Source organism: Muscardinus avellanarius (genome assembly GCF_963383645.1).
Source record: "Muscardinus avellanarius genome assembly, chromosome: 19".
Lineage (NCBI taxonomy): Eukaryota > Metazoa > Chordata > Mammalia > Rodentia > Gliridae > Muscardinus > Muscardinus avellanarius.
This window is the reverse complement of record NC_137805.1, coordinates 42,076,866-42,101,611: the sequence shown is the minus strand read 5'-3', so window position 1 is coordinate 42,101,611 and position 24,746 is coordinate 42,076,866. Positions and strand designations below refer to the sequence as shown.

Here is a 24,746-nt window from a genome sequence, read left to right as displayed (position 1 = left end):
ATTCCCAGCCCTATTTTTTAGTGTTTTTATTTTTTGAAATAGGGTCTCACTGAGTTGCAAAGGGCCTTGCCAAGTAGCCGAGGCTGTCGGAGAACCAAGATCCTCCGGTCTCTGCCTCCTGAATGCTGGGATTACAAGCATGTGACCACCATGCATGGCTGGCTTCTAACTTGCTGTTTCTAAGGGTCTTGCTAAATTGCTAAAGTTGACCACAAATCTGCAATCCTCCCATCTCAATCTTCCAAATACTGGGATTACAGGTATGTACCACCACATGCGGCAATAAATCCTTTGGTTAAGTTTCTCATAGTTGATCTTTTAATTTGTGTATGTGTGGTACTGGGGATTGAATCCAGGGGCATTCTGCCTCTGAGCGACACCCCAGCTCTACTTTATTGTTTATTTTGTTTTTTTTGGGGGGGTGGGTCTGGGGATGGAACCCAGGGGCATTCTACCTCTGAGCTGTACCCCAGCCCTATTTCTTCTTTCTTTCTTTCTTTCTTTCTTTCTTTCTTTCTTTCTTTCTTTCTTTCTTTCTTCTTTCTTTCTTTCTTTCTTTCTTTCTTTCTTTCTTTCTTTCTTTCTTTCTTTCTTTCTTTCTTTCTTCTTTGTGGGTCTGGGGATGGAACCCAGGGGTATTTGACCTCCAAGCTACACCCCCTGCCCTATTTTTATTCTTTATTTTTTGAAACCGGGTCTCACTGAGTTGCAGAGGTCCTCACTAAGTAGCTGAGGCTGTCCGTGAACCGCGATCCTCCAGGTCTCAGCCTCCCGAATGCTGGGATTACAGGCGTGCGCCACCACACCCGGCTTATTGTTTATTTTGAAATAGAGTCTCACTAAGTTGTAGAGGGTGCCTCACTATGTTGCTGAGGCTGGCCTTGAATTTGGTACATCCAAAGACAATGTAAACAGAGTTAAAAGTTACTAATAGAATGGGGTAAAATATTTCCAAATGCTATATCTGAAGGTATATTAATATTCCAACTAGAAATCCTAAAAATTAGCAACAATAAAAGCAAACAATACAATTTAGAAATAGGTAAAGGACTAAAAATAAATAATGAACTCCAAAGATTTTAACCAATAAATACATGAATATATTCTTTGTTGCTTAGTTGTCTGCTTAGTTGTCTTGTTTCTCTGCTTAGTTGTCTATGTATTTTACCTATTTCTTCTTTGTAGTTAATCTCTTTGAGTATTTTCTCTAGCGCTGGTTTTGAAGACATAAATTCCTTCAGTTTCTGTTTGTCATGGAAGCTTCTTATTTCTCCATCCAATTTGATAGATAGTTTTGCTGGGTAGGAAATTTTTGGCTGGAAGTTGTTTTCTTTCAGAGTTTGGAATATGTTACTCCAAGCCCTTCTGGCTCTCATGAGTTGGTTTGGGAAGTCTGGAGTGATTCTAATTGGTTTGCCTCTGAATGTCACTTGGCCCTTTGTTTTTGTTGCCTTTAAGATTCTCTGCTTGGCTTCCACATTGGTCATTTTGACATTTATATGGCGTGGGAATCCTCTTCTCTGATCCTGTCTAAAGGGAGTTCTATACATTTCCTGGACCTGTGTATCGATCTCTTGCTCTATGTTTGGAAAATTTTCTGCTATTATTTCTTTGAAGATATTATTGATCCCTTTGGTTTCACCTTCTTTTCCCTCCTCTATTCCAATTATTCTTAGGTTAGCTCTCTTAAAATGGGCCCATATTTCTTCAATGTCAGATTCCTGCTGTCTGATTTTTTTTCTAAGTTATAAATTATGCGTTCGTTTTTGGAGTGATCCTCTTCTAGGAGCGAGATTCTATTCTCCTTGTGGTCTAATCGATTGTTTATACTTTGAATTGAGGCCTTTACCTCAATGATTGCATCCTTTATGTCTTTTAGACTCTCTCTAAATTCTTTTCGAAGGTCCTATATTATTTCGACAGTTATATTCCTGATTTGATCTTCTGGAGATCTCTGAATTTCTGTGTTATCAGGTTCTGATAGTATGGGGTTGTGGGCATTCATTGCTCTATTGTTGTTCCTCTTTCCTATGATTTCAGAAGTTTGTGCCTTCCCAAGATCACTACGACTTCACTTAGGGTGCTCTGTATCTTGAGTCTGTGGTAATCTCTGCCACCACTACTCCTTCACTGGGTAAGTGAAGAAATCTCAGACCCAGGGAGGTTATCAAAGTCCCTGGGTGTACAGTACAGGGATTTCTCCTTTAGGGGCCACAATTTCACTCACGGTTATTGTGCGTGTTGATCAGGAGCTGTCGAGGGTGCGGTGAACTCGCTGTTGCTGCTGGCAATATGGTGCCACTGCCACGCCCTTGGCTGTGAGGCTGGCGCTGCTGGCAGTATGGTGCTGCTGCCACACCCTCAGCTATGAGGCTGGAACTGCTGGCAATATGGTGCCGCTGCCATGCCCTCGGCTGTGAGGCTGGCGTATTTCTTTTCTGGTTTTGAGCTCTGTTCGGAGTCCCTGGAAGGCGTGATGAACTTGGCCACTGGGGGTTTTAGACATTCTTTGTGCTGAAAGAACTGCTGAATTATACCCGAATGATCCGCAGCTGCTCACTTCAGCTCCTTGTTTACCTTTCCTCTCTGGAGCCTGGTGCTGTGAGGGAAGACGGTGCCGGCGTGGCCTCGTGCTGCATTGTGGGTTTGATTTCTCATCTCTGATTGTTCTTCTAGTCTTTTTTTTTTCTGTCCCTTGTGTTTACATTTTTTGTTTCTCTTCTGATGGCGTTTTCTGGCTATGAAAAGCGCTGATTTTGTGGCAATAGAGATCGAGTTTTAGCAGGACTTGTAAACGCTGCTTTTCTCGGTTGTCATCTTCCTGGAAGTTAATGAACCTCTGGCCTTGAATTTGGGATCCTCCTGTCTCAGCTTCCCAGGTACTCGTATAACAGGTGTGTGTCCAGCTATCCAGCTAAGGTTGGCCTTTTTTGCCACTGAAAACACTCAACAATAGCTAATCTCACTGTACTACTATCATACTATGCTTTTTATATCTTTACTATATTTGTTGCAGGAAAGCTTTGGTCCATGGAGAACAAGGAACCGAGGGCAAAGTAGCATATAGGAGATCTCTTTATTCATCAGTGAGGCCCAAAGAGCAAAGCTCCTACTCTGAGCCCCGAATGGTGTCATACAGATTATATAGCTCCTGTGGGACAGGTTTTGATCAGGTCAGTAGCAAACAGGAGTCAGGTTTCATTTCTGCTTCCTGAGTCAGATTTTTTGTATTAGCCTCCACGTGGCTGGGTCTGGGAGCTGCCATCTCAGGCTCCAAGTTGTTGGGTCTGGGTGGCACCATCTTGTACCCCATGTGGCTGGGATTGGGTGGCACCATCCTGAGATCCTGCCTCATATTAACCCATTTTGTCCCATTGTTCCAGATGTATAACATCTATAAAAACTTAAATGTAGTAGATAGTATGTAATTATATACTAAGAAAGGTATAATTATAATATACTCATATAATATTAACATTAACATATAAGAATATAAAAGTTCTAGATTATAATTTCCAATCTATATATATATTTGTATTTATACATATACATATATATATATATATATATATACATTTATTTATTTATTTTTGTGGTACTGGAGATTGTTGTACTAGGGATTGAACCCAGGGGCATTCTACCTGTGAGTTATGCTCCCAGCCCTATTTTTTTTCTTAAACAGATTCTTACTATTCTGTGGAGGGCCTCACTAAGAAACTGAGACTGGCTGAGAATCTGTGATCCTCCTGTCTCAGCTGACTCTCAATTACTGGGATTATAAAAATAAGCCACCATGCCTGGCTAATAGTACTAGGGATTGAACCCAGGGGCATCTACCTCTGAGCTACACTCCCAGCCCTATTTATTTTCGATTTTTTTCCCCCCAGAACTAGGGATTGAAACCAGAGACATTGTAAAGGAATTTTAACTGCCATTATCTGCTTCTATAATCTGCTCTGCTGCTGCATGGTTATGAGGAAGTTGTCTTGGCCGCAAGATAGCATCTGAAGAAAATATGTTATCTGTCCCCAATGAACACCTGGTGTTTGTGAAACAACATAATGATTTATAAACATGAAAACCTGACACTTTGGTGCCCCCAACTCTGTAATCAAGGAGTATAAAAGGCAGCTGAAACTAATGGTTGGCGTGGCAGTGTAGTGGGGGATGCTTGCCCCACCAGATGATATAAAAGGTGGCCGTGTAGTAGGTACGCCTTCCTCTGGCTGGCCAGTAAATAAAGCAACCTCTTTGGCACTTTGGAGTGTGGTGTGTCTCTGTGGGTCACCTTTAAACAGCAGTAAAGGGAATAGAACCCAGGGGCATTCTACCTCCGAGCTACACCCCCAGCCCTATTTTTTATTCTTTATTTTGAAATAAGGTCTCTCTAAGTTGCAGAGGGCCTCACTAACTGAAGTAATGGGATTAGAAGTGTGCGCAACCATGCCCAATTTCTATACAATTTTAGATAAATTCTCTTGGTTTTAGGCTAAGGCTGCCTCTTTCTAGGGTCAGTTATGGCTTTTTTTTTTTTTTTTTGGCGGTACTAGGGATGGAACCCAGGGACATCCTACCTCAGAGCTACACCTCCAGCCCTATTTTTTATTCTTTATTTTGGAACAGGGTCTCACTAAGTTGCGAGTGCCCTTGAACCCAGATTCTCCTGCCTCAGCCTCTCAAGTACTGAGATTACAAGTGTGTACCACCATACCCGGCTCTATTATTTTATTTTAAAACAGGCTTTCACTAAGTTGCAGAGGGCCTCACGAGTTGCTGAGGCTGGCCAAGAACCTATGATGTTCATGTCTCAGCCTCCAAGTACTAGGATTACAAGTGTGCACCACCACACCTAGCTGCTGCTGCTGCTGCTGCTGCTGCTGCTGCTGCTTTTTCCTCTTCCTTCTCCTCCTCCTCCTCCTCCTCCTTCTTTTGGGGAATCGAACCCAGGGTTGTTCTACCTCTGAGATACACCTTTTTTTTTTTTTTTAACAGGGTCTTGCTAAATTGCTGAGGTTGGCTTCAAACCTGTAATCCTCCTGTCTTAACCTCCCCAATACTGGGATTATAGGCACACACCCTGATGCTACCCAATCCTTAAATTCTTAAATGCTCCCTCCCTAGTTTTGTACACAGAGTTGTTTAGTTCTAGTCTACTGGATGGAAGAGTGTTCCTGAGCAAGGGGACAAAGGTTTTGACCCTATCCCATCAGCAGCTGTTCTCTGCAGAGCATGAACAGCAAAAGAGGCTGAAGGAGTAGGGCTGGGCATGGTAGCACAGGCCTGGGATCCCAGCGCTTGGGAGGCTGCCAAGAGGATCACAGGTTCAAGGCCAGCCTCAAGAATATAGCGAGGCCCTCAACAACTTAGGGAGATCCCTGTTTCAAAACAAAAAAGAAAGGCCAGGCGTGGTGGCGCACGCTTGCAATCCCAGCACTTGGGAGGCTGAGACAGGAGAATCATGCAGGTTCAAAGCCAGCCTCAGCTACTTACTGAGGCTCTCAGCAACTTAGTGAGACCTTGTTTCCAAATAAAGTATAAAATAGGTCTGGGAGTATAGCCTGGAGGTAGAAAAGCCCCTAGGTTCCACTCCCAGTATCACAAAAAAAAAAAAAAAGAAAGAAAGAAAGAAAGAAAGAAAGGAAAGAAAAGAAAGAAAGAAAGAAAAAAAGACAGAGAAAGAAAAGAAGGCTGGATTGTATTCTGGAAGTAGAAAACCCATAAGTTCCATCCTCAATATCACAAAAGACAAAACAAACAAATAAACAAATACCTGTAGGAGCAGAGAGGTAGAATTTCAGACCCAGAAAAACAGCCATGAATTGGAGCGCTTACCTTCTCGAATCGGGATTCTGCCTTTTTCACCAATGTTATCAGCAGCTCTCCTGCTGACTGCTGGGTAGAGGGATGTTTCATATTGTTCAGCCCATCCAGTGCTGTCATTACAAATTGGCAGAGCTCATTTGAATTGAGAAAAACTTCAAAGACCTGAAATAGTTAGGAAAAATGAACTAAGAAGTATGGTTGATGAAAGGAACCCTGAACAAAGACTAGATCCTAAGTTTACAATCAGAGAAGCCTACAAATACAGGACAGGCTGCTGACTTCAGTGCTGTCCATAAAAATGAAAACTGGAAGCAACCCAAGTATCCACTGTGAAGGCCTCCTCCTACTCTGACTTTTAGAAAAAAGCCTTACTATGAGATCCTCAGAAAGAGACACTGCAGGCTGGTGGCGTGGCATAGGCTTGTAATCCCAGTACTTGAGAGGATCCTCCTAAAATAGGAGGATCACAGCTTCATGGCCAGACTCAGCTACTTAGTGAGGTCTTCGCAATTTAGTGAGACCATTTCAAAATAAAATAAAAAATAGGGCTGGGGGATGTAGCTCAAAGGTAGAATGCCCCTGGGTTCAATTCAATTCCCAGTTACACACACACACACACACACACACACACACACACACACACACACGGTTACTGTATGTAGAAGAGTGGAGTCTACAAGAAAGGCTCCCAGCCATAACTGAGATACCTGGCAGGAGGCAACATAATAGAGGATGTGCCATTCTGCGTCTCCCTGCACTTGGTAGTGTATAAAGTTCTTCACCTGATTATAACAGGTACAGTCTACTGGGCACTTACTACATGGCAAGTTGTAAAAACTCTTTTTTTCCTTTTTTGGTGTGACTGTGGTACTGGGGATTGAACACAGGGGCATTCTACCGCTGAGCTACACTCCCAGCCCTATTTTATTTTTATTTATTTATTTGTTCGCATTACTGGGGATGGAACCCAAGGGGCATTCTATATCTGAATGACACCCCCAGCCCTAATTTCTTATTCTTTTTTTTTTTTTTGAAACAGGGTCTCACTGAGTTGCAAGGGGCCTCACTAAGTTCCTGAGGCTGTCTGTGAACTGTGATCCTCCAGTCTCCGCCTCCTGAATGCTGGAATTATAAGCGTGCACCACCATACCTGGCTTCTACTTTATTTATTTCTTTTGCCAGGGTCTCACTGAGTTGCAGAGGGCTTCACTAAATTGCTGAGGCTGGCTGTGAACCTGTGATGCTCCTGTGTCAGCCTCCCAAGTACTAGGATTATAGGCCTATGCCACTGTGCCTGGAAAGAAAAGCATTTCTTACACTATATCTCACCTAACTCTTATAAGTTATCCCAACTTTTATAGATCCTCACATGCCCAAAGAGATTAAATTACCTGATATCTTTTACCCTACATTGAATAAGATCTGTTTGATTTTCCTTTTCTTTTCTTCTCAGTCTCCAACATGCCTAGTGTATACATAGGCATATGGAAATATTTATTTAATAATGAATAAGTGCATAAATTAAAAAGTGTAGTGTATGGCTCATTGGCCCACACCACTCTCCTGCAGCTCGCTTGTGTGACAAGGGTTTTCACGTGCAAGGGGCTGCCAGTCCGTGGGAGCAGAGCTAGTGCCAAGAAAATCCAGACTGATACTGGCCTCCCTGACAGGTCGACCTAAGCCCCTAAACTTATACATTTAAGAGTCACAAACATTGTGCCTTGTCTCCAAACTATGGAATGTTTAGGGAGCACATTCCCCGAGCAATCTTGTGCATTTAGTTTTATAAAATACTACCAGAAGCCGGGCGTGGTGGCACATGCTTGTAATCCCCGCACTTGGGAGGCTGAGACAGGAGAATCATGCAGGTTCGAAGCCAGCCTCAGCTACTTAGTGAGGCTCTCAGCAACTTAGTGAGACCCTGTTTCCAAATAAAATATTAAATAGGTCTAGGAGTGTAACCCGGAGGTAGAAAAGCCCCTGGGTTCCACCCCCAGTACCACCAAAAAAAAAAAAAAAACAAAACAAAACAAAACAAAAAAAACTACCAGAAGCTGGGCGTGGCGTCCTACTCCTGTAATCTTAGCATTTGGGAGGCTGAGGGAGGAGGATCAGAGGTTCATAGCCAGCCACAGAAACTTAGTGAGGCCCTTTCAATTCTAGTGACATGCTGTTTCAAAATAAAAAAATAGGGCTCAGGGTGTAGTTCAGTGATGGAATGCCCCTAGGTTCAACCGCAGTACCATCAACAAACAAAACTATCAGAAACTAGGTATGGTAGTGTATACCTGTAATCCCAGTACTTGGGAGGCTGAGACAGGAGGTTAACAAGTTCAAAACCAGTCTCAGCAACTTAGTGAGATTCTCAAAAACCTAGTGAGCCCTGTTTCAAATAAAAATAAAAAAGGCTGAGGTGTAGTTCAGAGGTAGAATGTCCCTGTGTTCAGTCCCCAGTAACACACACACACACACACACACACACACACACACACCCCTCCCTACCAGAATCTGTTCACAGTGATTTTTATCACTGTACACTTCCATGTACAAACCAATGGGACTTCTGTTTGCTCCCATCCTTGATCTTGATAGCACGTCAAGACTTCAAGCTGTCTCTCTATCCTTCTAGCCATTCTGTGTACCTGGGCAATTTTGAAGGGATGATGGTAGAACTGTTTAATACTGTAGATCTCTAGGAATTCTCGACACTTTTTCAATGATTTTCTCAAAATTTGGTTGTCTTTCTTGTCATGAATAACATCTAAGAAGGAAGTATGAAATATTACTTTCTTTCTTTTTTCTTTTTGGTTCTGGGGGTTGAACCCAGGGGCATTCTACCTCCGAGGTACATCCCCAGCCCTTTTCTTTTGACGTAGGGTCTTGCTAAGTTGCTGAGGCTGACCTCGATCTTGTGATTCTCCTATCTCAGCCTCCCAAAGTATGGGGATTATATGTGTGTGCCACCATTCTGGGCAAGAAAAGAGCTCTTTGTGAGAGCTTTTCAGTGTTTGTAGCTGCAACAAGGCATGTTTTTGCATTTCCCCACTGGTGAGAAATCTTGAAGGGTTGCACTATGAAGCTTAGAACCCCCAAACCATAATTCTAATATCAGATGTCCTTAGGTGTCTAGTTTTGCTTAGTAAGAGGTCGACACTCCTTGTAGTGACTCACTTTTCTTATGTTTTAGTGTAACTTCATATTGTGGGAAACTTCTCTGCAGAAATTCTTTGAACCCTTAGTTGAGACTTCTGCCCTTGCAAGTAGAAAGTTCCGCCTAGACAATTCTGTTGGGGGAGGAACCTTGTCTGTCTTGTTTACTGATGCATCTGCAGGTTAATAAGGGCTTCATAAATATTTGTGAATCAGTGATCGACTGAATTTCCTCAGCTGTTTGTCTTGTTCATCCTCTCAGTGCTGCCCAAAGGACAGCAGCTTTGGGAAGTGCAGAGCTTCCTTACTGGTGGATGTGCAAGCCCAGGAGGGCAACTACTTGGTTGGATGAAGGACTGGAAGACTGGAGGTGCTGTGTTAGGCCTCTTCTAAAATCCCTTCTATAGCTGGGCGTGGTGGCGCACACTTGTAATCCCAGCATTCAGGAGGCTGAGACTGGAGGATCGTGGTTCGCAGACAGCCTCAGCTACTTAGTGAGGCCCTTTGCAACTTAGTGAGACCCTGTTTCAAAATAAAGAATAAAAAATAGGGCAGAGGGTAGAGCTCAGAGGTTGAATGCCCCTGGGTTCCATCCCCACTACCGCAAAAATAAATAAATAAATAAAATTCCTTTTACTTTGGAAGGCAATAATTTGTTCTTTGACCTCATCATTTCTGTTTTTCAAACTCTTGAAACTCATACCTGCCGAGGGTGCTCACCCATGCTGTTCCCTCCTCCCAGTATGCTTCTCTTACCTTGCCACCTGGTAATTGTCTCTCATTCCTCACAATATCTTCAAAGAGGTCCTTCCTTCCTTCCTTCCCTCCCTCCTTCTCTCCCTCCCTTCTTTTTTGTGGTACTGGGGATTAAATCCAGGGACATTCTACCTTTGAGCTACATTCCCAGCCCTTTTTTAATTTGGAACAGGGTCTCACTAAGTTACTGAGGATGACATTGAACCTGCAATCCTTCTGTCTCAGCCTCCCAAGTACTGGGATCACAGGCATTCACCATCACACCTGGCCAGAGAGGTCTTTCTGAACCTCAAATCTGGACTTGATTCTTACTTGTGGCCCTGTAATTTCCCTTAACAACAGTTATCTTTAATGATGATATCTATTTGTTGACTCTTTGATTGTCTGGATTCCCCACTTGACTGTCCACTTGACCGGGGCCGCTCATGTTCTAGGTACTGTTGGATGCTGAGTAAGTAATACATGAATATTTATGGAAAGAGAAATGGTCAGGCATTGGGCTGCATGCCTATAATCTCAGTACTTGGGAGGCTGAGACAGGAGCATCACAGGTTTGAGACCAGCCTCAGCAACTTAGCCTCTTAGCAACTTAGTAAGACCCTGTTTCAAAATAAAACAAAACGGGGGTAGGGGTGTAGCTCAGAGGCAGAATGCCCCTGGTTCAATCTCCAATAACATAAATAAGTAAACAAATAAATAAAGGTCCAAATAGTGGCAAGAATCTCTATCACTTCAGACCAAAATAATCAGGCCAGTCGTGCAGGACCACACAGCTAGCTCCTCCACGGCCATGCAGATGGCTAAGAATGAGCCAGTGTTGTGGTGCGAATTGTTAAGTAATTGCTTCATTTCTGCCAGTGGACGGTGGACCTTCCTCCTCCTGAACGACTATAAAAGGCCTTTCTGGAGCAGGGGAAGGTGGGGACAGGAGGGCGGTGCTTATGCTGCCTGAGAGCCCTCTGCAGCGCCTTACACTTCAGCCTGAGTGTGATACGCAGCAAGTAGTGTGTGCCCTGTGCAGCCTCTTCGGCCACCTCCTTCAGAGGGTCCCCACACAGCAGCGCCATCAGAGCCACTAGGTGTCCAAGTTTTTGGAATCGCAGTGGAAGCTAATTAAAAAGGAAACAGAAATATATTGTCAGAATACAGGTGTGTTTAATGCCTTACATGTGAATGCCGAGAAGTAATCCCACTTCTACTCCCGACTCAAGAGAAGTTCAAGGGTCACATTCAGCCCTTAGGTCCCTAAAGGAGCACTAAGACTGGAAGCCTGGGTGTACTGTGTTAGGTATCTTCCAAAATCTCTTCTACCTGGGGAGTCAATGACTTACTCCTTGACTTCATCAGCTCTCTTCCTACAGGTTACAGAGGGCTAACATTTAACATGTGTACATACACTATATCCAGCACATGGTAGAAAATGGTATAATCATAACCTAAGAAAACAATCTGAAAAATGAAAATATTGTGCATAAAGATGTTCATTCTAGCACCGTTTTAAATATCACATTTTGGAAATAACTGCTTAATAATGATACATTAAATTATGGTAAGTCATTCTATGAATACAACCATTAGAAATCAAATATCTGAGAAATTTACAATACTGGAAAATATGCTACTCTGCTAAGTGTAATTCCTTGATGTAAAGTGAAATACAGCATTTAGTATTATTTTAAAACTTTATTTATTTATTTTTTCGGGTCTGGGGATGGAACCCAGGGGAATTCGATCTCAGAGATATACTCCCTGCCCTATTTTTTTATTCTTTATTTTGAAACAGGGTCTCACTAAGTTGCGGAGGGCCTCATTAAGTAGCTGAGGCTGTCTGCGAACCGCAATCCTCTGGTCTCAGCCTCCTGAAAGCTGGGATTACAAGTATGCGCCACCATGCCTGGCTCACCTTAAAGCTTTATTGACACTTTGTCTTATTATGGAAAAGCAGGTAAGGTAGCTATAAAAATATAATTTCAAAGAGTGAAGCAAAGCCAGGCATGGTGATGTATCCTCCCAGTGCTTGCTTGGGAGGCTGAGACAGGAGGATTGCACAGGTTCGAAGCCAGCTTCAGCTACTTAGTGAGGCTCTCAGCAACTTAGTGAGACCCTGTCTCCAAATAAAGTATAAAATAGGTCTGGGAGTATAGCCCGGAGGTAGAAAAGCCCCTGGGTTCCACCCCCAGTACCACAAAAAAAAAAAAAAAGAAAAAAAAAAGGAGGTAACATAGTTTGAGGGGGATTTGCTTCAACAAGGTGTGGAAAGTATGTATATATTTTCTTTTTGGTGGTACTGAGGATTGAACCCAGAGGTGTTCTACCTCTGAGCTACGCCACTGGCCCTGTGTATTATTTGCTTTTGAAACAGGATCTTGCTAGGTTGCTTAGATTCTTGCTATGTTGGTGAGACTGTCCTCAAACCTGTGATCCTTCTGTCTCAGCCTTCTAAATACTGGGATCACAGGAGTGTGCCACCACATCCTGCTAAAAGCTAGGATGGGAAAAGAAATACCATAGTACCGATCTCTGTGAGATGCCGGGATGCTTAAATTGATTTGCTTGAATTTACTGGCTGGACTTCGTTACTTTCTTTTTTGTTTATTTCAGTACTCGGAATGGAACCCTGGGGCATTCTACCTCCAAGCTATACTCCTAGCCCTATTTTTTTTATTCTTAATTTGAAACAGGGTCTCACTGAGTTGCAAAGGGCCTCACTAAGTAGCTGAGGCTGGTCACTAACCTAGATCTTCCTGTCTCAGCCTTCCAAATGCTGGGATTATGGGTGTGCATCACCATGCCTGGCTGGAATTCATTTCTTGAAACAATCTGCACAGGTACCTGGCTATTGTGGGCCCTCAGACATTTTCAGATTTCACTTATTCACCCCAAAACATTTACTATCCTATTAGGTACCAACTATTATGCCAAGCAATTGCAATGCAAAGATTAATAAACAGTACCCAGCCACAGGCTGCCCATGTTTTCAGAGAGGGGCAGATATGTAAATAATGCTGAGGCAGGCTGGGAGTCCTAAATGGGGGGGGGGGGCTTTGAAACCTTCTTCCTGTGCAAAGGGCTCTCTCTCACCTTCAGGCAGAGATGTTTGGATAAGCACTTCAGAACCTGGGCCATGCTGGCTGTGGCCCGTACCCGCTCGTTGTCTTTGACTGACTGTAAGAAGGGGTCCATGTGCTGCAAAAAATAAAGGGAGGCTAACTTATCAGGAAGATTTGGGGTGATATCTTTATTCTGTTTGGAAGAAAATGTGGAGAGAGAAGATTCTTTTTTTTCCCCCCAGTACTGGATTTTCCCTGGATTGAACCCAGGGCCATTCTACTTCTGTGCTACACGGCCAGCTGTATTTTTTACTCTTTATTTTGAAACGGGGTCTCACTAAGTTGTGGAGAGCCTCACTAAGTAGCGGAGGCTGGCGACGAACTGTGATCCTCCTGTCTCAGCTGCCCAAGTACTAAAATTACAAGTGTGTACCACCATGCCCAGCTGATTCATATTATTATTGTTGTTGTTGTTGTTATTTGTTTATTTTTGGTGGTACTGGGGTTTTTGGAAACCCTTCTACCTCCGGGCTACACTCCCAGACCCATTTTATACTTTTTAAATTTGGAAACAGGGTCTCTTAAGCCAGCGTGGCTAGCTTTGAACCTGTGCGATCCTCCTGTCTCAGCCTCCCAAGTGTAGGGATTACTAGCGTGCGCCACCACACCTGGAGATTCATATTATTTTGATGTCTTAAAAGAACATCCTTGCCAAGCCAGGCATGGTGGCGCATGCTTGTAATCCCCGCGCTTGGGAGGCTGAGACAGGAGGATCGCACAGGTTCGAAGCCAGCCTCAGCTACTTAGTAAGGCTATCAGCAACTTAGTGAGACCCTGTTTCTAAATAAAAATATAAAATAGGTCTGGATGATAGCCCGGAGGTAGAAAGCCTCTGGGTTCCACCTCCAGTACCACCAAAACAAACAAACAAACAAACAAACAAACAAACAAAAAAGACCATCCTTGCCGGGCGTGGTGGCGCAGTTGGTAATCGCTGCGCTTGGGAGGCAGAGACAGGAGGATCGCACTGGTTCAAAGCCAGCCGTGCTGGCTTAAGAAACCCTATTTCCAAAAAAAAATAAAAAATATAGAAAATAGGTCTGGGAGTGTAGCCTGGAGGTAGAAGGGTTTCCAGGAACCCCAGTACCACCAAAAAAAAAAAAAAAAAAAAAAAAAAAAGACCATCCTAAATGACAAACCATTTTGGGTTAAAGTTGAAGGTGTTCAGAAGGTCTGGCTTCTACTGGGGCTATTTCCTAGATTTGTTCCCTTTTGTCCCATTTCTCCAATGAATTATTCCATTCTTCTGTGTGTCTTTAGCCCTTTCAACTTGGCTTTGGCAAGAAATAAAATTAATAATGTGCTACTAAAGAACTCTGAGGATGCAGAAATCGCATCTACCTGAACAGTCAGTTAGGGGAGGACTCCTGGAGAAGACAGTATCCAAGCAGGAGCTCATAATGATGGCAGTTTTTCAGAGAGCTGAAATCATCTGAACTAAACCACCAGGGTAGGAGAGTGTACGGTACAACTGGACAAAGGACAGAAACCCCACCTGGCTGGTGCACTGATGTCCAAATAGAAGAGGAATGAGAAATAATGTCAATTTCAGTTATGGCCGGGATCAATGCCCATCTGTACTCAGGTACACGTGATTAATAATGGCTTAAAGGAGTATCCCTTTCTGGAATTCACGCGTGCGCGCGCGTGCACACACACACACACACACACACAGAGGAGTACAGTGGTGTATTTCCTATAACCCCAGTACTTGGGAGGTGAACACAGGAGGATCACAGGCTTAGAGCCAGCCTCAGAAACTTAGTAAAACTTTGCTTAAAAAATAAAAAATAAGCCGGTCATGGTAGGGCACGCTTGTAATCCCAGCATTTGGGAGGCTGAGACCATAGGATAGTGGTTCGTGGATAGCCTCAGCTACTTAGTGAGGCCCTTCAAAACTCAGTGAGACCCTGTTTCAAAAAAATAAAGAATAAAAAATTGGGCAGGGGGTATAGCTCAGAGATCAAATGCCTCTGGGTTCTAACCCCAGACCCGCAAATAAATAAATAAAAATTAAAATTAAAAAATAAAAAATAGCCGGGCGTGGTGACACACACTTGGAATCCCTGAGCTTGGGAGGCGGAGACAGGAGGATCGCGCAGGTTCAAAGCCAGCCTCTCTGGCTTAAGAGACCCTGTTTCCAAATAAAATATAAAATAGGTATGGGAGTGTAGCCCAGAAGTAGAAGGGTTCCATCCCCAGTACCACAAAAAAATAAAAAAAATAAAGTTGGGTGTGGTGGCACATGCTTGTAATACCAGCATTTGGGAGGCGGATACCGGAGGATCGCGGTTCGTGGCCAGCCTCAGCTACTTAGTGAGGCCCTTTGCAACTCAGTGAGACCCTGTTTCAAAATAAAGAATAAAAATGGGCTGGGGGTGTAGCTTTGAGGTAGAATGCCCCTGAGTTCCATCTCCAGTACTGCAAATAATAATAATAATAATAATAATAATAATAATAATAATAAAATAAATGAAATAATAAAGTCATATGGGACATGGTGGCACATACTTGTAATCCCAGTATTTGGGAGGCTGGGATAGGAGGATCGAGGCCAGCCTCAGCAATTTAGCAAGGCTCTCAGCAACTTACTGAGACCCTATTGCAATATAAAAAGTAAAATAGGGCTGGGGTGTAGCTCAGAGGTAGAACGCCCCTGGGTTCAATGCCTAGTACCACAGAAATAAATGAACAAATAAATATAAATAATTAAAATAAAATTGGGCTGAAAATATAGTTCAGAAGTAGAAGGCCTTTGGGTTGAATCCCCAGTAACACATTCGTGTGTGCACAGGCATGGCCCAGGAGCGCTGTGTTTGAGCTGCAGTGAATAAATCTCTACAGGTGAGATGATGTGTCTGGGCTGGCTTCAGGGTGAGGAAGGTCAGGTGGTCATGTAACATCTGTGAGTCCCATCTGGTAGGGAGCTGCCTATTTACCAACTCACAAGGCTGATTCTGTTCCCTGGCCACTGACTAAAAGCCTTCTCTGCTAGGAAAGAGTATTACTTTAAGGAAGAACTATAGCAGCCCTTTGAACCATTCACTGAGGGCCATTTATTCGATATACTAATTATGATCTCCACGTAGAGGTGAAAATGAGACTCAGAGAGCGACGTCCTTTCAGGAGCTACAGCCCAAGGACTCCCAGCCAGTGAGCGGTGGCCGCCAGCGTGGAGCCCTCGCCGCCGCTCAGCCCCGACAGCTGATCCTCTCCCCGCTGCCGCTTGGCTCCTGCAACTTAATCCTGCCACACTTTCTTCTTCCACTGTCACCAGTGAATGGGAATAGTTTCTTATTCTCCCCTGATATCTTGTTTACCTGAAAAATGGTGTCAAAAATTTCCAAATGTGGGTCTTTTACCACCAAACTCTGGAGCATCTCAGAGAATGCCTGGAACGTCTGTCTGTAAAGACACTGAAAAGGTGCAGAGTCAGTGCTGGCCCCAGGAAGGGGCCCAGCTCGGTATTATTATTTTTGTGTGTGTGTGGTACTGGAGATTTAACTCAGGGGCACTCTAACTCTTGAGTTCAATCCACAGCTCTATTTATTTTTTTTATTTTGAAATATGATCTTACTAAGTTGCCGAAGCCCTTGGTAAATTGCTGAGGCTGGTCTTGAACCTGCAATTCTCCTGTCTCAATCTCCCAAGTGCTGAGATTATAAGTATATGCCACCAAGCCCAGCTTCTGCACACTTTTAAGGCTCTGGTTGTTATCTCAAGACTTTACTCAAAGGCACAAACCCAGGATAAAGTTCTGGTAAACTGATAAGACAGTTTGTGCAGTTTGTGGCATGAGGTGAAACAGAATAAATCCCCATTTCAAATGGACACCTCTGCATCGTTGAGACCACCATTAACTGGTTTTAACTACATCTAGGGAGCTTCTTGGGAGTCATCAAGGTGCTTGTGACTCTTTCTGACATCTAGAAACAGGGGACTAAGTCTTCTTAGGTAACTGCTTTACCAGTCACAGAAGAAAACCAGGCCTCTGCCCTTGCTCCTCCCTCTGCCTCCCGGGTGTGTCTCAACCACAGCACTACTTTTTTTTTCCTATTTCTCTGCTTTATTTTTTCCCTGACACTTACCACCTTGCCAGCTGACACACTTATCTGCCAGTGGTTTGTCTCTCTGTGCCAGAACATAAGCCCCATGAATGAGAGTGTGTGCTGCTATTACTCCTTTTGCCCACCACAATGCTCAGCACATGGGAGCCCTTTATATAACTGTCTGTAAGATACACGACTGAGCCAGGCATGGTGGCACATGTCTGTAATCCCAGGACTTGGGAGGCTGAGACAGGAGGATCCTGGTTTCCCACCAGCTTCGGCAACCTCGTGAGGCCCTTCACAACTTAGTGAGACCCTGCTTCAAAATAAAAAATAAAATGGGGCTAGGAGTGCAGCTCAGAGATAGAATGCCTTTGGGTTCAATCCTCAGTACTGGAAAAATAAATAAGTAAGTAAGTAAGTAAGTAAGTAAATAAATAAATAAATAAATAAGGACCGGGGGTGTATCTCAGAAGTGAAATACCCCTAGGTTCAGACCCTAGTACCACAAACAAAAATAACTCTAAAAAATAAATAAAAATACATGAAAGAACACTTCCCCCTATTTTAAGGCCAAAATGAAAGAAAGGTTGGAATAAAGGAAAATGAAAGAATAAGACATTAAAAGGGTGAAAGCTGTTATCTAATTTAAGCACCCATTTTACTCACCAAATTTAAGTTTTTGGCTAGTTTTTTTGTTTTTGTTTTTGGTGGTACTGGGGTTCCTGGAAGCCCTTCTACCTCCGGGCTACACTCCCAGACCTTTTTTTTTTTTTGTATTTTTATTTGGAAACAGGGTCTCCTAAGCCAGCGTGGCTGGCTCTGAACCTGCGCGATCCTCCTGTCTCCGCCTCCCAAGCGCGGGGATTACAAGCATACGCCACCACACCCGGCTTGGCTAGTTTTAATAAACTAAAGAAGCCAAGACTGACTCTGAGGACGGGAAGTTACTAAAGCAAAAGATGGGTCACCTTGGAGTTATAGGGTCCAAACGGCATGATTTCCTCCATCTGGTTAAGCGTCTTCACGTGGGGCAGAGTGATGATACTTTTGGTGATAAGACTGAACAAGTCAGCTCGATCTTCAGAGCCAAACAGCAAGTGAACATCTTGGTAACTAAGAAAAGAAAGTTTGAAATAGCAAGTTGGGAGGAGGGTTGATCGATATTGATAAGCAGGGATCAAAGTAACTAAAAATGGCAGAGGCAGGCATGGTAGTACATGCCTGTAATCCCAAGACAGGAGGATCATATGTTTGAAGACAGCCTCAGTTACTTAGTGACACTCTCATCAAACTAGCAAGACCCTGTTTATTTATTTATTTAGGTGGTACTGGGGTTCCTGGAAACCCTTCTACCTCCGGCCTACACTCCCAGACACCTTTTTGTTATATTTTTATTTGGAAACTGGGTCTCTTAAGCCAGCCAGGGAGGCTGGCTTCGAACCAGCGCGATCCTCCTGTCTCCACCTCCTAAGCACGGGGATTACAAGCGCGCGCCATTATGCCCGGCTAAGACCCTGTTTAAAAATAAAAAATAAGACCTGGGTATGGTAGTGGATGTTTGTAATCCTAGTACTTAGGAGGCTAAGACAGGAGGATCACAGGTTGGTGGCCAGCTTCAGCTACTTAGTGAGGCCCTCTGCAACTTAGTGAGACCCTGTTTCAAAATAAAGAATGAAAAACAGGGCTAGGGAGTGTAACTTGGAGGTAGAATGCCCCTCGGTTTATTTTCCACACACACACACACACACACACACACACACACACACACACACACACACAGCAGGATAGACTGGTTGGTTGGAGTATCACTCTAATACAACAGTAAACAGCATGGCTGGTCAGTAGGCGAATCTCACGTCTGCTCGGGAGTCCCTTGAGGGGAGCCCTCCAGGCCCCGCTCACCATGGAAGGAAGCCTGCGACAGGCGGCTCCAGTGAGCCAGCTTTTCTAAGTGTGTTCTGATGAGTGTTCACTTGCAGAATAGTGAGTTGAATCAAGTAAAAAATGTTTTACTAAAGGACTTTTCTAAACCTTTAATCATCTTTTTTGTGTGGTGCTGGGGGTGGAACCTGGGGCTTTCTACCTCTGGCTACATCCCCAACCCAATTTTATAATTTATTTTGGAAACAGGGTCTCACTAAGTTGCCGACAGCCTCACCAAGTAGCTGAGGCTGGCTTCGAACCTGTGCAATCCCCTCTCAGCCTCCCAAGCGTGGGGATTACCACCACGTGTGGCTCCTTTAGTCATTTTAATCACTAGGATACAAATCCCCAAGAGAAAGAAGCAGATGCAGGCAGCCCTCGCATCCCTCTTAGAGGTTGGGGCTTTACTGTCATGGGGCACGTATAGGAGTCACTCTCCACTGAAGATATTTTGGACAAAACTCCACTCCAGAAAGGTTCCAACAAGGTCTTTCAGATAGAGATGGTAGCATACCCAGAATCAACATTCTGACACACAAACATGGATTTGGCTTCCCCTTCCCTATCTAAATAGTTTTCAAATGTTAAAATATGGGACAGGCCAGTTAGCTGTGCAGTGGCCTGGAATGAGAAACCAGGGCGCGCAGGTGAGGAGCAAGCGGGTGTCACCTGAGGTCAGTGATGGCGACAAAGGCCTCCTGTCGCACGGAGTTGAATAGAAAATGCAGGGGTTCTTCTGTCACCAGCACCTGCAGGGAGAGGGAAAGAACTTTAGGGAGGCGACACACTGACTGAGGCCAGCGGTGACCAGAGGAGAAGGCGGCCTCCAGAGCAGCAGCAGTCCACTCTGGGCCTGGGGGGGCCAGCGGAGGTGGGTGTTTCTCATCAGAGCCAGAGCCCAGACCTTGGCTGTGCCTCTTATGAGCTGTTTGACATAAGCAATTGAGGCTCTCTGGCCTCAGTTTATCTGTCAAAGCAGACAGCAATACTGCTTACCCTCACGGGCTGGCTGTAAGTACTGAGTAAACTCATAGTATCTAGTAGCCCTGGATAATTGTTAGTGCCTGCTATTTAGTATTTTCATTACTAGTGTGTGGGAAACAATTCTGAACCTAGGAACTGTTGGCTTCACGAATCTCTAGCTTTCTGCCTGCTTTGATGGAAGGCCATCGAAGGGGACACTGAAGACAGTGTTCCTGCTCTTGCTCTTTCTTTTTCCTCTCTCTCTCTCTCTCTCTCTCTCTCTCTCTCTCTCTCCTCTCTTTGTGGAACTAGGGATGAAACCCAGGGGCATTCTACTTCCAAGCTACACCTCCAGCCCTATTTTTTATTCTTTCTTTTGACACAGGGACTCACTGAGTTGCAAAGGGCCTCACTAAGTAGCTGAGGCTGGCCCCGAACTGCGATCCTCTGGTCTCCGCCTCCAGAGTCCTGGGATTACAAGTGTGCACCACCATACCCAGCTTGTTATATTTCTTTCTAACATAAGAAAAACAATTTCCTAGGCTTCCTGTTATGGAAGGTTGGAGTTAAAATTAACCTATATAACTAACTGTTGTCATGTTTTCTATGCTTTAATCAAAACGTGGGTAATGTCTTTGTTCCTTTTTAAAGGAAAACAATTTGAACTCTATATCGCCTTTATTTGTTTTTTATTTTTTTATTTTTTGGTGGTACTGGGGTTCCTGGAAGCTCTTCTACCTCTGGGCTATACTCCCAGACCTATTTTATTTTTGGAAACAGGGTCTCTTATGCCAGTGCGGCTGGCTTCGAACCTGCGCGATCCTCCTGTCTCCGCCTCCCAAGGGCGGGGATGACAAGCGTGCGCCACCGCGCCCGGCGCTATATCGCCTTTTTAATAAAAGGAAGGCTTGAGATTTGTTCGCGGAGGTTGACTCTCTTGCCTTCTTCTCTCTCCTCTTGCAACGCAAAATCTTTGTCTTGAGATAATTTATTCGTGTCAGCCTGGGACTCTGCTGGTCCACAGACCAGGAAACTACAACACTAGAGATGATGTCTAGCTTAGCAAGACCAAACGTGTCATTCCTGCTATCAGAGATGCAATTTATTATACTTTTGCTGCCTTAAAATAAAAAGTCTAGAGCCAGATGTGGTGGTACACGCTTATATCCCACCATGCTCAGCTCTAGATTTTTTATTTTAAGGTAGCAGAAGTATAATAAATTGCACCTGTTTTTCTTCAGAAAAATAAAGCACCAAGAAGTTAATTAAGTACATGCCTCCTCTGCGACCCTTTCGGGATCATTTGACATGGAATTGGCTTCTCATGCATCCCTCTGGGCCCCCAACAAACCCATTAATCTTTTGCAGTAGCGACCCGGTTATCCCTCACTCGGCTGCAGGAACAGACATTTGCCTTCCTTGTCTGCCGCCTCAGCGTTTAGGACACTGCCTGCAACCGTCAGGCAAGTCACAGGGGACAAATGGGTGAGCTGGTGGCAGACTGTGGCTGGAGCAAGTACAAACAGGCCAAATACAATAACAACATTTACAATCGTGTTTCTCAAATGCATAATATGTGTTATGGGTCATGTTTACGGCTTACATTAATTTTAAACTCAATGCTCACAATAGCTCTGTGAAGTAACTATAGCTATTCTTATTTTATAGATGAAAAAACAGGTATCAAGAAGTTAAATAATTTTTTTCCTGGTAATTAAATTGCCTTTTATTTATAAAAGTGCATGTTTGGCTGGGCGTGGTGGCGCACGCTTGTCATCCCCGCGCTTGGGAGGCGGAGACAGAAGGATCACGCAGGTTTAAGTCAGCCGCGCTGGCTTAAGAGACCCTGTTTCCAAATAAAAATATAAAAAAATAGGTCTGGGAGTGTAGCCCGGAGGTAGAAGGATTTCCCAGGAACCCCAGTACCACCAAAATAAATAAATAAATAAATAAATAAATAAATAATAAAAGTGCATGTTTAATGATTGACTTCCTCTGGGTCCAAATGATACACCATCACTTGCACACATCCAGTAAAATATTTCTGAAGCACATACTTGGACATTAGTATAATGTCCAAGAATGTGCAAATAAATGGGTAGCGAGGCCTTCATCTTAAAACTTCTCAAGTCTCCAAAATTTGTTAAAATCCTAGTGTCACACAATGCACATCTCAGAAGCTGCGAGAGCACAGTTCGCAGTGATGTGGCCTTCTGTAAAAGAGGCCATTCTGGTCTCTATCTTGAGGGGAAGCAACAGGAAAACTTTCTGGACTCTGTGAAGCCTGCACTTGGGAAGAAATCCTCAACTTGACTCCTCAAACCACTTCCCCAATTTCTAGGGAGCAGAGTAAGATTCTCCTGTGTTCACTACATCTTTCTCACTAAAAATTTACTATTCCGTGATGTGTGCATTTATGTCTACACAAGTTATTTTTTACCCCATTATGATATATGAATATAATTCATCAATAAGAATTTTTTAAAAATTTACTATTCCTATTCTCTATAGTACAATAATGAAAAGTATATAACTGCTCTTGGTAGATAAGTAGATCTTGAATGCGTGTAGCCAACAAGACCTGTTCTATCTACCTTTTCATTTAGGAGGCTAAAAGCAGAGTCAGAGCCTGGCATGGTGGTGCATGCTTGCAGTCCCAGTACTTGGGAGGCTGAGACAGGAGGATTGTAGGTTCAGAGCCAGCCTCAGCAATTTAGCAAGGCTCTCAGCAGCTCAGCAAGATCTTGTGTTCAAATAAAAAACAAAATAGGTCTGAGGGTATAGACCAGAGGTAGAAGACCTCTGGGTTCCATACTCAGTACCAGAACAAACAAACAAACAGACTCAGCTTGACTTCAATTACTCTATTTTTTTAGTCTCCAGATCTTTTATTTATTTATTTATTTTCTTTGGTACTAAAGACTGAACCAAGAGGTATTCTGAGATACGCCCCTAGTCCTATTTTATTTTTATTTTTTGTGGTATTGGAACCCAGGGGAATTCTACCTTCAAGCTACACTTCCAGCCCTGACTTTCTTTATTATGAAACAGGGTCTCACTGAGTTGCAAAGGGCCTCACTAGGTAGCTGAGGCTGTCTGCAAACTGTGACCCTCCTGTCTCAGCCTTCCCAGCCCTATTTTCATTTTTTTATTTTAAAGCAGTGTTTAACTAAGTTGATGAGAGTCTTATTACTTGCTGTGGCTGTCCTTAAACCTGAAAACCTGTCTGAGCTGCTCAAGTACTTGGATTTGAGGCGTGTGCCACCACATCTGGCTTTATTTTTATTTTGAAATGGAGTCTCACTAAGTTGCTGAGGCTTGCCTCAAACCTATGATCCTTCTGTCTTAGTCTCCCAAGCGCCTGGTTTAAACAATCTCTTTAGCCGGGTGTGGTGGCGCACGCTTGTAATCCCCGCGCTCGGGAGGCAGAGACAGGAGGATCAGATCACGCTGGTTTGATGTCAGCCTCTCTGGCTTACAGAGACCCTGTTTCCAAAAAAAATATATATATATAAAATAGGTCTGGGAGTGTAGCCTGGAGGTAGAAGGGTTTCCAGGAACCCCAGTACCACGAAAAAAAAAAAAAAAAAAAAAAAAGATAAACAATCTCTTTAAGTCACATGACTATAAAGAAGCAGAGCTGGCCTTTAACCCAGGAAGCTGATTATAGATGGTACCCCAAATTACTGCTTAAGGAATGAGAACAGTATTGGCCTTGCTGAGAAATTTAAATACTATTTTTCTCCTTTTTATTTATTTATTGGTACTAGAGGTTGAACCCAGGGCCATTAAACTCCCAAGCTACCTCCCCGCATTTTTGTGTGTGTATGTGTATGGTACTGGGGATTGAGTCCAGGGCCATTCTATCTCTGAACCATACCCCTAGCCCTATTTTATTTTTATTTTGAAATAGGGTCTCACTAGGTTGATGAGAGTCTCACTACTTGCTGAGGCTGTCCTCAAACCTGCAATCCTCCTGTCTCAGTCTCCCAAGTACTGGGATTACAATGTGTGCCACCATGCCTGGCTCATCGCTGCCCTTTTATTTTTTTTATTTTAAGACAGGGTTTGTTAGATTGCTGAAGCTGGCTTTGAACCTGGGACCCTCTTGTCTCAGTCTCCTAAGAACCGGGATTACAGTTTCTTCTTTTAACTGGCTTTCAAGGGTGATATATCTATGGGGTACCTCCAAGTACTTCTCTGTGCAGAAAGGCTGATATGAGAAGAGGCTTAAGGGAACGGAAGATATGTTGAGACTACAACATACATGTTGGCCGAGCCGCCAAGCTTGTATGACCCCAACACTCTGAGATACAGTTGGAATACTTACATGCAGGGTATGCACTATGTCTGGTATGTGGTGGTAAATGAATGACTTTGTGGTTTCATCAAAACATAAATTTCGGCTGAGAGAAGACAAAGATCTTAGGAACATCAGCTTTTCGAGTTCACCCTGAATTTGTGGAAAAATGATAAAAATATCATTAATCATTAGAATCTGATTTGGTAATTGTAGAGGACCTTTGAAAAGATTCTGGGAATGTTTTAAACATCTGGCATTTCAACAAATCCCTGTATCTTTTTTTTTTTTTTTTTTTTGCGATACTGGGGATTGAACCCAGGAGCATTCTATTTTTTATTATTTTTTAAATTATTATTATTATTATTATTATTATTATTAATTATTTTGGTGGTACTGGGGTTCCTGGAAACCCTTCTACGTCTGGGCTACACTCCCAGACCTATTTTATTTTTTTTATTTGGAAACAGGGTCTCTTAAGCCAGAGAGGCCGGCTTGCAACCTGCTTGATCCTCCTGTCTCCACCTCCCAAACAAGGGGATAACAAGTGTGTGCCATCACACCCGGCTTTTATTCTTTATTTTTAATCAGGGTCTCATTAGCTGGGCATGGTGGCACATGCTCATAATCCTAGCATTTGGGAGGCTGAGACAGGAGGATCATGGTTTG

General features: G+C 43.5%; 1 protein-coding gene across 1 annotated transcript in view; it reads right to left on the bottom strand.

Annotated features, from left to right (window-relative positions):
- MROH8 (maestro heat like repeat family member 8) overlaps nucleotides 1-24,746 on the bottom strand; it is a gene marked incomplete at both ends in the record, with an annotated part of 54,592 nt that overhangs the window by 19,568 nt on the left and 10,278 nt on the right. The window contains 8 exons of the mRNA XM_080716517.1: nucleotides 5,833-5,985; nucleotides 8,466-8,584; nucleotides 10,703-10,838; nucleotides 12,811-12,915; nucleotides 16,160-16,255; nucleotides 17,860-18,004; nucleotides 19,484-19,563; nucleotides 24,108-24,230. Coding sequence (XP_080572643.1) covers nucleotides 5,833-5,985; nucleotides 8,466-8,584; nucleotides 10,703-10,838; nucleotides 12,811-12,915; nucleotides 16,160-16,255; nucleotides 17,860-18,004; nucleotides 19,484-19,563; nucleotides 24,108-24,230 — 957 coding nt within the window. The remainder of the gene's footprint in view (nucleotides 1-5,832; nucleotides 5,986-8,465; nucleotides 8,585-10,702; nucleotides 10,839-12,810; nucleotides 12,916-16,159; nucleotides 16,256-17,859; nucleotides 18,005-19,483; nucleotides 19,564-24,107; nucleotides 24,231-24,746) is intronic.